Genomic DNA, 12,267 nt, shown 5'->3' on the forward strand with positions numbered 1-12,267 from the left:
GAGTGGAGGAGCAGGCTTGCCTGTGCTACACGTTCCCTGCATTGAGGGTCTGTTCTGCTGCAGGTCTGATGCTGCCAGACACAGGCAGGGGTAGGCAGGATCAAATGCAATCATTAGGCATGTTTCATAGGATTGACCAGGAAGAGTCATTCCTGCGTGAGAGGCCAGGCCGGGACCTTGTTGAGAGCCACAGAGTGGCTGGCACATGCCCTTTGTACCTGGGGGGACGTTACTGGGGTCCATTTGGGGGCGTTTCTCTCTCCAACCACAGCCAACACCAACCAATGCCACTCATCTTCACTGCTGGAACCCCACCAAGGTCGAGCTGGTCCAGTGCCGAAAAAACATCAGGGCTCAGAGCTGTTTAATGCAGAGGGGAGAAGGAGATGAACCCCAAGCAGTGGCTCTTACACAAGAAGTAATCAACTCTGCAGCGATGCCTTGCACTATTTTCTGTTTTGCTCTGTCCCAGAGCACTTAAATCAATCCAGTTTAGTCTCACTGCTTCTCAGGTTAAAAATCCCCCCTAAGACAAAATCTTCCAGCTTTCAGAGGGGGAAAATCTGGGAAATGACCCCTCCAGGATACATTCACACTGACCTAAATGAGGTTAAAGCCGCCTGCTGAAGCAAGAAAGTGCAGGCATATCACGCAGTGCACTGATTGATTACTATTAAGACCACACAGACATGGATATTTTCCTTCCCGCTTCTCCCAGATCACTTTGCCAGGATCCCAGTGGCACCCAACAGCCAGACCACGCACATAAAACCGACAAATGAGACTCTTCATCAGTATGGTGTGCTGGGTTCAGCAGTAGCAGTCATTTTCATCCTTCTTACTAGCTGGTGCAGTGGTGTGTTTTTGACTTTAGTCTGAGAATAATGCGGTAACACACCGGTGTTTTTAGCTGTTGCTAAGACACCTCATGCCATCAAGGCAGAGATGTAACATACAGATGGGCTCGTGATCAAGGGGTGAACTTAACAATGGACACTATTGCCAAGGTTATTCATGAGTGTGAAACGTGCTGCAGTTAAGCAAGCCAAGCGGTTAAAGCCTCTTTGGTATGGAGGACGATGGCTGAAGTACAAATATGGGGAGGCCTGGCAGATTGATTGTATCACACTCCCACCAACCCGCCAAGGCAAGCACCATGTGCTTACCGTGGTGGAAGCAACCACCGGATGGCTGGAGACACACGCCGTGCCCCACGCCACTGCCCGGAACACTATCCTGGGCCTTGAGAAACAGATTTTGTGGTGACACAGCACCCCACAGAGAATTGAGTCAGACAATGGGACTCATTTCTGGAATAACCTTATAGACACTTGGGCCAAAGAGCATGGCATTGAGTGGGTATATCACATCCCCTACCATGCACCAGCCTCTGGGAAATCGAACGGTACGATGTTAAAAACTACACTGAGAGGAATGGGTGGTGGGACTTTCAAGCATTGGGATACACACTTACCAAAGGCCACCTGGTTGGTCAACACCAGAGGATCTGCCAACAGGGCTGGCCCAGCCCAGTCAGAACTTTCACATACTGTAGAAGGGGATAAAGTTCCTGTGGTGCACATGAAGAATTTGCTGGAGAAGACGGTCTGGGTTATTCCTGCTTCAGGTAAAGGCAGACCCACTCGTGGGACTGCTTTTGCTCAGGGACCCGGATATACTTGGTGGGTGATGGGGGAAGATGGGGAATTCCCGTGTGTACCTCAAGGAGATTCAGTCTGGGGGGAAAACAGCCAATGAACTCAATTATATGCTGTTGCCTGGTATATAACACTTTTATAGCCCATCAGCTGGATGCCCATCCCCACCACTCTGGGCTTTGAAAAGAAGAAATGTGCTGTCATGATCATCAGTGGAGAATAAAGTCATGGGAAAAGCCAGCAGCAGCAGCAGAACTCTCCTCACGTCACCATCAACTGACCCTGACTTCCCTCCGACCATCATCCCAACAAGGAATGAACTTTGACAAAACCAGGTGAGCTCAGGGGAAGCAGGGGGAGGAAGAAGGGAGAGGAAAGAGCGAGCGGCTGTGTGGTTCTGGGTTACAGGCTCAGCTTAAACCACGAAATACGGTTATTACAGTGAAGGATGATGGAACGGGCTAACACTCAAACCGGGATGGAGGAATGCCCTAAACCGAACCTAAGTAATTTCCTTAAAAATCATAAAGAAACAAACTGGGGAAGTTGAAGGGGGAGAGAGCAAGGCGGGGGGGAGGGGGGGGGGGAACCCCAAAGGTATGAAAATAGCTTGGGTGCTAAAGGGGATCCTGCTGAGCCACAAGACCCACCCATTCCTTCCTCTGAACATACTTTCTTGGTGTTTTACCGGCTACTGCGAGGTAACAGCTGTCTGGGGAAGCAATATTCACCCTTCATGTGGGAAAAATGGAACTCTATCAATAATCAAGGTAACTGCAGCCTGCAAAATGCACAGGGAAGAGGCAAGGCCAGTCATGCTGTGCTTGAAGCTTCCCTGAAGCTGTTTGTTCAGGTCAGCTCTTCCATCCGCTTTGTCTTTCCCTCAAACCCAGGTTTCAAGCCCCTTCCCCAGTTACCCCCAAAACCACCCCACGCCACCGTCTCCCACTCAAACCTTCCCCTTCCACTGTTCCACAGGTTCCCAAAACCTTTATTTCACACACAGCCCTTTCCACCCACTTCCACAGCCCCACACACTCTCCTCAGGGAGAGGCACCCTCCCCACACCGCAGCTCTGAACCTCTGCAGCCACCTACAGGGCTGGGAGCAGCATTTTCGTTACAGGAAACCACTCTCATTTGGAGCTAATGTAGACCTGCAGGCTCCTGGAAATCTGGGAGCAGTGTTTCCCTCAGGAGCCCCCATCACCTCAACCCCTCTCTCGTCCGGGACAGCCTTTCCGTTGTTTCCACCTTCTTTCTGCACCTCAGCCCCGGGGCATCCCCTCAGACCACTCCAGGGGGCGGAAATACCATCTCAGATTCAACTTTTCCATTTTACATCTCGCTCAGGAGGCTTGTTGTCCTGAAGTTACCCTCAAGTTTTGCTGCGGCTGGAAATGAAACCACCTGTAAGTGGCCATAAAGCTGCCAGCGGCATGGACCAGCACCCTTCCGGCAACGAGACTACCCGTCCTTTGGAGAGGCAGCTCTCTCGACGCCCCAGAGCCCAAGGCTGGTATGAGCGTGGCTCTCTTACCAGGATCCCTGCCCAGCTGCAGAGGACTGGATGTGGCTGGGCTGGATATCACACTGGGACTCCCACCCTCAGCCACTGACACGTGCTCCCACTGTACCTGGCAAAGGAAGGTGGCTCTGGTAAGCTCCTCCAGGAGCTGAAACCACAGCCCTGAGCACAGTGAGCACGCAGCTTTTGCTCTTCATGTCACAGAATCATAGTATCCCAGACTGGTTTGGGTTACAAGTGACCTTAAAGCTCATCCAGTCCCAACCCCCTGCCACGGGCAGGGTCACCTTCCACTAGAGCAGGTTGCTCCAAGCCCTGACGAGCCTGGCCTTGAGCACTGCCAGCGATGGGGGAGCCACAGCTTCTCCAGAAGAAAGGACCTCAGCTCATGGCCAGGGAAAAGGCCACATCGCCCAAGGCCTGGCTCAGCCGGTAACTTGTACAGGTGCTGCTGGGGCCAGCCAAGTGCTCGGTTGGAGTCTCATGGCCCTCGCACCCCAGCCCATCCGCAGCGGGGCGGAAAGCCGCAAGTGGCTGGGGCTCCAGGCGAGGTTCAGTGCTCAAGGCGGTGGAGCTGGCCCCTCGCAGCAGTCTAAATGCACCAAACAGCTTGCCTGTGCTCCTGACTGTGAGGATGGAAGGCACGGACCCAGAGGTAGAGTACAAGCTGGATTGCTTATTACAAGGATTACACGACATTTATACGCTTCCAAGCAATTAGCCAAGCACCTCTGTGTCTGCCTTGCGGTTACGTTTACGACATCGGGCAAAAGGTGTACCTGATCTTTCTTATCAACATCCTCTTTCCAGTTCTGACATCCTTGTTCCTTCCCGCAACGCGGAGGTGGAGGCGGCACGCCCGTGCTTTGCAGCTTCTTGTCCCGCCGCCACCAGGCGCAGCCCCTCGCCGGAGGAAAGCCGCCGCCGCTGCCTCCGCCCGGTTCTCGCGGGAGCGCCATTTTCCTTCCCGTCGCTTCGCCTCGTGACGGACGGGATATGTAGCATTCAGATTTTGGGGCAGGTTTACATCACCTTGATTTTCTGCTGCTTTTTTAATGTTTCTCCACATGTCATGCGCTGCGTCTACCTGAGCCGGGCAGGGCCAGGCAAACACTGGTGATGGCTCTGGGATGGGCAGCGAGTGCTGCTGACAGCAGCCCCAGAGCACCCAGAGCAACAGGAGAAGCCTCGCTCGACCCTGCAGACCTCGCAGCGTGCGCAGCAGGACCCCAGGCACGAGCCAGGCTGGCCTCGCCACACGCGACGTCACAAGGGGGGGTCAGTGCACCCTGTGCCCTGGAACCGGCAGATCCCGCTGCAGCCGCCCTCCGCAGGGTCCTGCTGACCCCAAAGAGAAGGCCCCGGCCCCCAGGACTCTCCCAGCCCTGCAAGAGGCCGCACAGCGGCAGCACTAGCAGTGCTCCACTGACTCTGGAGCGAAGGAGATCAACAAATGCACACGTTCAAGAAGTTCCAAGGAAGGCCGTAGGGCATCTGGGCTGTACCAGTAACACGTGGGTGAGGTGAGACACTTCACTTGGACTGAGGATGGGAAATGTACAGTGTATACACCAGATGGACATGTCAGTGAAGCTGTACCTGTCAGTCTGAGGACCCTTTTTACCATCAGGTGACTACCACTGCCGGTAAAAAGTACTGGAAGTTGCTCATTTCCCTGCCTCCAGGTGTGAACTTCCACCTCATGGCTCTTCTAACTTGTTAAGACTTGGATGATATTGAATGCTTGCAAAGGATTTAATCCAGGGAGCCACTGGATTTGTTTAGATGAGACCACTGGGCTGAAGATAGTATTCATAGTATTACGTGAAAACTAATACATGCTTTTATATAATAGACTTCTATAATGCAACAGGATTTTAAAAGCTCTTTTAAAATGACTGCACTTGGCTGGAAAATCCTTGCGAAAAGAGGTAGATAATTTTAAAATCAATTTAAACAATAAGTAAAATGGAAAAAAAACCAACAAAAACCCAACAAAAACCAACCAAGCCCAGCAAATACTCCCAAATAAATGCCTACTTCTCCTGTCCTTTCCCTTCTCTGTCCTGCTCCTTTTGATGCAGCCCAGGATATGGTTTGCTTTCTGGGCTGTGAGCGCACACTGAAGCCGGCTCAGGTTCAGTTTCTCATTGACCAAATGCTCAAAAGGAACATGACCAGCAGGTCAAAGGAGGGGATCCTGCCCCTCTACTCTGCTCTCATGAGACCTCACTTGGAGTATTGTGTGCAGTTCCGGTGTCCTCAACATAAAAAGGACATGGAACTGTTGGAACAAGTCCAGAGGAGGGCCACGAGGATGATCAGGGGACTGGAGCACCTCCCGTATGAAGACAGGCTGAGAAAGTTGGGGCTGTTCAGCCTGGAGAAGAGAAGGCTGCGTGGAGACCTCATAGCAGCCTTCCAGTATCTGAACGGGGGCTATAGGGATGCTGGGGATGGACTCTTCATTAGGGACGCAACAAAAACCAACCAAGCCCAGCAAATACTCCCAAGTAACTGCCTGCTTCTCCTGTCCTTTCCCTTCTGTGTCCTGGGAGATATTTACAGATCCTGTAACAATAAAAGGATTTAATCTGAATGCGAAGGGACACATGAATATTTAATAATTTGTATGTATTGCTTCTTACGGTACTACAAATATTTGGAGAGTACCGTCTTTCTCCAAATGTAAGATAGATGGTGGTAATGAACTATATGATCATTTCCAAGCCAGCATCATAGCTCGTGCAGGCTGCTGACAGATACAAGTCCACTGCCCTGTCTGTGCTGGCCCTCATGCGCGCTGCCAGGCAGGACAGCCTCCATCCAGCAGAAGTGCCCTCCAGCCTGAAGAGGTGCTCCAGTAAGGAAAGACAGCGGCTCTGCCGCAGCAGCCAGGCGAGCTTCTTCTTCCTGCCAAGCAAGAGAAACTGCTAGGCCCAGAGGCTTTAGCTCTACAGGCTAGAGCCTATGAGCTGGGTCAGACAGGGCCAGGGGGCAAAACGGGTGCCAGACAAGACCGTTACACTTCCTTGGAGGAAATAGAGCTGATGGAGGGGGAGCTGCCAGAAGGGAAAGGGGCAAACAACAAGTACCACAGTGGGAAGCTGGCCGCTAGAGAGGATGTTGGCCTGACAGCACCAGGGGGGCCAAGCTCCTCTTACTGCTCCTTCTCCATGCCCTGGTCCTGCCTCCAGCCCCCCCACCCCTTTTCAGTACAGCTCTCTCTTCCCAGCCAGCACCAATCCACTGCCACAACTCGTGCCAGCAGACACATCCCTGGCTGCAAGCTGCTTTGATACCCTAAGGTATGCTTTGTTCCAAGGGCCTCAGAGGGAGGGAGGGAGAGAGGAACTTTATCGTTCCCTGTTCTACCCTCACATTGCTCTGTGTGGCCTCAAGCCTCGTCAGGTCTGTGCCCATATGCCTGTGACCAGGTAGGAAATAACTCTTTCTCCCCCGGGTTCTTGGTCGTGTTTCTTACTGGGCCTTCTGTGGAAGGGAAGATGCTCTTCTGGCAACATAAGCGGCACACTGCAATTTTTCAACCTGCGACCTGACAAAGTCTTCAGCGCGGTTCCGGGGAAATGGCCTTCCAAGCAGGCTCAAAGCCTTTCTGATCATTTTCTTTGCCAGCTCTGTGCGTCCCACACCATAGCAGACCTGCACAGGAAAAGGGAAACATCGCAATGTGGACTAGATGCCCAAGAGACTGCAGGGATCTGCCAGTGGCCAGAGAAGCCAGAGCTCTCCTGTCCACTGCATCTGGGGAAGGCATCCAGCTCCATCACTCAGGAGATCCCTCCAGACCGCGCCTTTACCTCCCCTTTGAGGCTGAAGAAGGTGGCATCTTCAAAGCGGGATATCACATTCGCTTTACTCTTTAGAGAGTTCCTCAGGATATCTGCTTCGCTCAGCTTCCTGAGGGCCTTTGTGAAAGCACACGGAGAGCAGGTGAGATTAGTGCAGAGCCCATGGCTACCCTTGTCCTCCCCCATTGCCTCTGGCATCTGTCTTCAGAGGGTCTGTTTCTTCCCCTGGTGATACCTGCACAAACAGTCATGTTTTTGACTGTGTGCCTCAGAGCACAGGCACCACGGATCGTTCAGGCCTCCTCCCTGCTAATGCCCCTCATGCTAAGGGCACAGCACCCAATGCCTCTTCCCACACAAGAGGCAAACCAAAGGAAGAAGTGAGGCTCAGAGCTCAACATCTTCCTTCCAAGGACCCACAAAGTCGTGTCCTAGTGCAACGCAAACTTGTCCTTCCCAGAGCCAGGCAGGACACACTGCAAGCAGGGCGACTCACCATGTAGTAGTTGGAGACATGCAGGTAGGCAGCTGCAGTCTCCAGAAGATAGTAAAAGGCTCTGGCAGCATTGCCCAGTGTTGTGTAGTGGTGAACCAATGGCACAAGCACTGACTCCACGATGCCTTTGCAGTCACATGAGAGCGCATTGTTGTCCTCTCTGTCAGTCGCACTACCCAGAGGACAGTGCCCAGGGGAAGAAGAGAGCAAAGAATACAAGGGTATCATCTAGAGTGGTCTTCCTTCCCAGAGACAACATCAAAAGCCCTTTGTGCAAAGCAGAGCAGGAAGCCACAGACAGGTACTAGTCATACAAGTCCTTTGGGAGGAGGGAGTAAGGAAGAAGCTAGGCTTTCTGTCACCTCCCACAGGCAAACCACCTGAGCCCTTGTGGTGGCTTTTTCCCTGTAGATTTTGCAGTACTACTCTGCAGGAACTGGAAAGCGAGGGCTTCTTTGACACTGAGCCGTGGGCGTCCTTAAGCACTCACTCATCTCCACAGCCATCTCCTCTCAGCTCCCACCCCACGGAAAGCCTCTTCGCTAAGCTAGAGTCACAGCTGACAGCCAAAAGCCAGCATTTTCTTTGTCTCCTCTGCACACCCTGAACTCACTCGCTTCAAAAAGAATCAGAACCTTGTCTGCTCACCCAAAATCCTCTTCCACAAAAGCTTGCTGCTGCTGCTGCTCCTGCTCCTCCTGAGTATCTGTAATACCTTGAAAGAAAACCAGGGACACCTCCCACATGTATCCTGGGATAAGAGTTGCTCTCCCTCTCCCAGTAGGCCTGCAAGGATCCTTGCAAGGTGCTAACACACTGAGGAAAGTCTGCAGTGGGTGTCCACTCCTGCTGGGCTCGTTCCTAGCAGATCTACTCCCACTCGACCCCCAGCACCAATCCCTGGGCTCCCGGAGGGCCCAAATTACAGAGCATGGTGCACAGCATACCTGCAGAGATGTAAAACCTCTCCTTCTTCAGCTGTTTTCCAGCCAGCACCAAGGCCTTCCAGGTGTGTGGGTCATCCCCATCATCAAAGTCCTTACAGCTCCCTTTGTCCTGGGTGCTGCTGACAGCGAAGCGGTGGAAGACAATAAAGTCCCCTTGGCCGCAGCTCTGGCATTTGTGTGCATACCGCTCCAGGAAGGCAGCACACTTGGAGTGCAGGGTGACCCGCTGTTTCTGGACCCACAGCTCGTAGGCAGCCTCCCGCAGCAGCGGCTTATGGAACATCAGCACACCAAATGGACACCCCACACTCTGCTTGCTTGGGGGGGAGGTCTCCACACCTGCAAGGCAAAGGGCCTTTGTATGAGCCCAAGCTGTGGCCAGATGGGGAGCCAGTCATGCCTCGGTGCACATCCTGAATAGCAACAGTGCTGCTGCACGCCAAGCCCTGCAGCATGGGGTGAAAGGGCTGATGCTAGCACAGCCTTGGGGATGCAGTTCTCAGCTGCACTGGTCCAGGCAGGAGCTGGGGATGTTGTTGCCAGCCAAAGCAAGCCCCAGCCAGCACTTTCTCCCCGCTCTTGGCATGGCAGCCACCAGCCTCCTGAGCAGGAACCCTGCATCACAGGGTAATCAAAGCCCAATAAAAGCTTGCTGAAGACCCTGGGCCATTCTGGAGGGCATCTTTTGTCTGGATGCTGCAGGTGGCTGGGAGAGGATGTCAGGGATTCCACTCGTCCCATGCCTGCGCTACGAGCAGCACTTGGATTCAGGGGAGCAGAGGCATTTGGGACAGCTGGTGGGAACTTCCCTCCAGTGCAAACCTAGTGTGCTTTCAGACTGACTTGTAACAGCTTTGACAAACCCATCCCCAACAGCCATGCCAGCCCTCACAGGAAGGGAATCACGCCACGCCCTTAGGAGCCCATCTGGGAGCTCCTTGTCCACCCCACTGCTACCACTTACCAATCTCTGCCTGCGGAGGGGTGGCTGGCTCCTTGCTAGGATCTTGGACGTCTTCTGGCTCCTCAGTGCTCTCCGTCCACTTGAGGATGTTGTCACTCACTAGACTGTCCAACAAGGTAGTCATCTTGTGCCTCATTCTAATCGGAAGAATGTATGACAGCAGCTGGGTAGTGAACACCGGCCCGATGATGGCTGCAAACTTCAAAACAGTCTGCTCCAGTGGGGTGATCTCGTCCAGCTGAGCCAGCACAATCTCTGTCAAGGAGAAGCCACACGTCTCAGTCCTACCTCTTCCCCACACTGAGGCTGGAGGCACTGCAAAGATTCGACGCATGAACAGGATAGGCTTTGGCCCTACACTGGCCACTTCTGGGCAATTGCAGCCCAGGACAGGTGTCTGCACAATGGCTCCGCTCCTACTGGATTTGCAGTTCACAGGGCCTGGGAAAAAGTGAGACACTCAACAGACACACTCCCCCACTGGGATAGGGCAGGATCCAGCAGGTACATGCGTCCCACAATGTGCCCTGCCAAACCTGGACTAGGTTTTTGCCAGCCCTGCAAGCAGGGAACAGACAACTTTCACCACCTCAGAGGTGAACTCAGAGCTCCCGAGAAAGGTTGTCTCAACTCAGCCAGACCTTACTCTTCTTTTCTTTGACTTTTCTTCTTGGGTTGCTTTGGGCAAAACAACTTAAGAGCAGGAATGTTTCTTCAAGGTTCATACAAATGGCTACTGACAGACAGGAGGGACATTCAACAGTCATTGACAGTTCCCCTGGCTACAGGTGAACTTCCATGAAAATCCACAGGAAAGTGGTTTATTTTTTTTAATTACGTGTGTCTTGGGTTCAGCAGTAGCAGTCATTTTTCTCCTTCTTAGTAGCTGGTGCACTGCTGTGTTTTTGACTTTAGCCTCGGAACAACGCTTGTAACACCGATGTTTTTAGTTGTTGCTAAGTAATGTTTAGTCTGACCAAGGATCTTCTGAGTCTCATGCTCTGCCAGGGAGGAGGGGAAGCCAGGAGGAAGCAGAGACAGGACAGCTGACCCAGACTAGCCAAAGAGGTATTCCATACCACAGCACATCATGCCCAGGATGTAAACTGGGGGCAGTTACCAGGAAGGGTTAGATCACTGCTTGGTCGGACTGGGTATCGGTTGGCAGGTGGTGAGCGGTTGTATTCTCTTCCCTTGTTATTTCCCTTATCATTATTATTATTGGTGGTAGCAGTAGTGGTTTGTGTTATACCTTAGTTACTGAACTGTTCTTATCTCAACCCATTGGAGTTACATTCTTTCCATTCTCCTCCCCATCCCTCCGGGAGGGGGGGTGGGGGGGTGGGGGGGAGTGACAGTGTGAGATGCGTGGCTGGGCTTAAACCACCACAACATGCCATGAAACCACTGTTAGCTGGGGAACTCAAAAAGAAAGTAGCAAGATAGAAGCTGTGTTCAAAGGTGAGTCAGAGGCAAGTCAAATTTTTGTCCCAGTAGAAGATTTGCTTCTGTGAGAAAAGGGAGTCATTTTAGTGTTGCATCAACAACTTTTCCTCTTCTACCTGCTGCTGGAAAGCAACCAGCAGGCTCAAGCTGCTCCACACACAGGAAGGAAAAATGGTTGCCCACAATGCCAGGACTGTTGCTGGTTGGAGCAGAGCCACCTTTTCCAAGGACAGCCCCAAAGCTGAGAGGGTGACTCTGCAGCACAGTGATGCCCAGCCTCCCTCCAGCCCCTGCGGCACAGCCAAGAGCCAGCAGAGTGGCTCTCTGCCCCTCACCTTTCAAGTTACTGGGCAGCATGGTGCTGTCCAGGTTCACGCCTGGCCTTACAATGCAGATCATGGCCGCAGCCCCTGCTCTGGACCTTGAGCTTGCTGTGAGGGATGACTCCAAGACTGCAAAAGCTAGGTGGAGCAAGAGAGAAGGAATGAGGCAATTTGCAAAGTGACCTGCAGCCTGAAAATGTTTCCAAGTTCACCTGAAATAGTCCAAGGCCCCTTCACACCACACAGTACAGGTGCACTGACCTGCGGGTGCTGAACATGCTCTCTAAGCAGAGCAAAATAGTTTTCACTGGAAGTTTCCCGCTCCTGGCCCTCACCTCAAGCTGGAGTTTGTTCTCAGTTAAGCTAGCATTTGGCCAACATAAGTTCTGTGCTCATGAGAACGTCTCACGACCACAACCTACGTGGTCCAGAACCATTTCCCCTGAGGTTTAGCCCCAAGAACTGAGGCCCCTCCAAGCCACAACTTGTGAGCCACTGCTTTGGCTGTCCTGACAACAAGGCACACAGAAGCCCGTGCCTCTGCCAGGCCAAGTTCTGCATGATCTGCTGCAAGATCTTACTCTGCCCCTAATCCATGGGGCAATGAAGGGGCAAGTTTGTGCTGTAGGGAATGCAACACAGCAACTCATTAGTCAGTGGCAAAGGTTCTTACTGTTCAGGTTCTCCCAGCTGTCCTCTGCTTTTTCACCCCACTTCTTGGTGCGGAACAAGAGCATGTCGTTGCAACGAAGGAAGTGCACCAGCTCCTCCAAGTAATACGGGATCCCCAAGCTTCTTTGGACCAGGAACCTGGGCAGGAACAGATCCAGCAGTGATCAGCACAAGAGAAGTAGAATCATAGAATGGGTTGGTTTGGAAAGGACCTTAGGATCATCTAGTTCCAACCCCCTCCCATGGGCAAGGACACCTCACACTAGACCATGTCGCCCAAGGCTCTGTCCAACCCGACCTTGAACCCTCCCAGGGGTGGAGCATTCACCACATCTTTGGACAACATGTTCCAGTGACTCGCCACCCTAAAAGGAAAAACAGTTGAGGTGGGTAGCAAGCCACTCAGGCATAGCTGGGGAGCC

General features: G+C 52.7%; 1 protein-coding gene across 1 annotated transcript in view; it reads right to left on the bottom strand.

The window, feature by feature from the left end:
- Positions 1-5,896: 5,896 nt before the first annotated feature.
- Positions 5,897-12,267, bottom strand: part of LOC133274828 (adenylate cyclase type 10-like) — a 28,205-nt gene continuing 21,834 nt past the window's right edge. The window contains exons 19-27 of the mRNA XM_061464310.1: positions 11,847-11,983; positions 11,186-11,311; positions 9,405-9,659; positions 8,441-8,779; positions 8,142-8,208; positions 7,494-7,665; positions 7,007-7,114; positions 6,670-6,848; positions 5,897-6,098 (exon numbers count right to left, since the gene is read on the bottom strand). Coding sequence (XP_061320294.1) covers positions 5,897-6,098; positions 6,670-6,848; positions 7,007-7,114; positions 7,494-7,665; positions 8,142-8,208; positions 8,441-8,779; positions 9,405-9,659; positions 11,186-11,311; positions 11,847-11,983 — 1,585 coding nt within the window. The remainder of the gene's footprint in view (positions 6,099-6,669; positions 6,849-7,006; positions 7,115-7,493; positions 7,666-8,141; positions 8,209-8,440; positions 8,780-9,404; positions 9,660-11,185; positions 11,312-11,846; positions 11,984-12,267) is intronic.

Source organism: Pezoporus flaviventris, unplaced genomic scaffold (assembly GCF_033815535.1).
Source record: "Pezoporus flaviventris isolate CSIRO_AGI_PZ_B2104156 unplaced genomic scaffold, CSIRO_AGI_Pfla_v1 ptg000002l, whole genome shotgun sequence".
In the NCBI taxonomy this organism is placed as follows: Eukaryota; Metazoa; Chordata; class Aves; order Psittaciformes; family Psittacidae; genus Pezoporus; species Pezoporus flaviventris.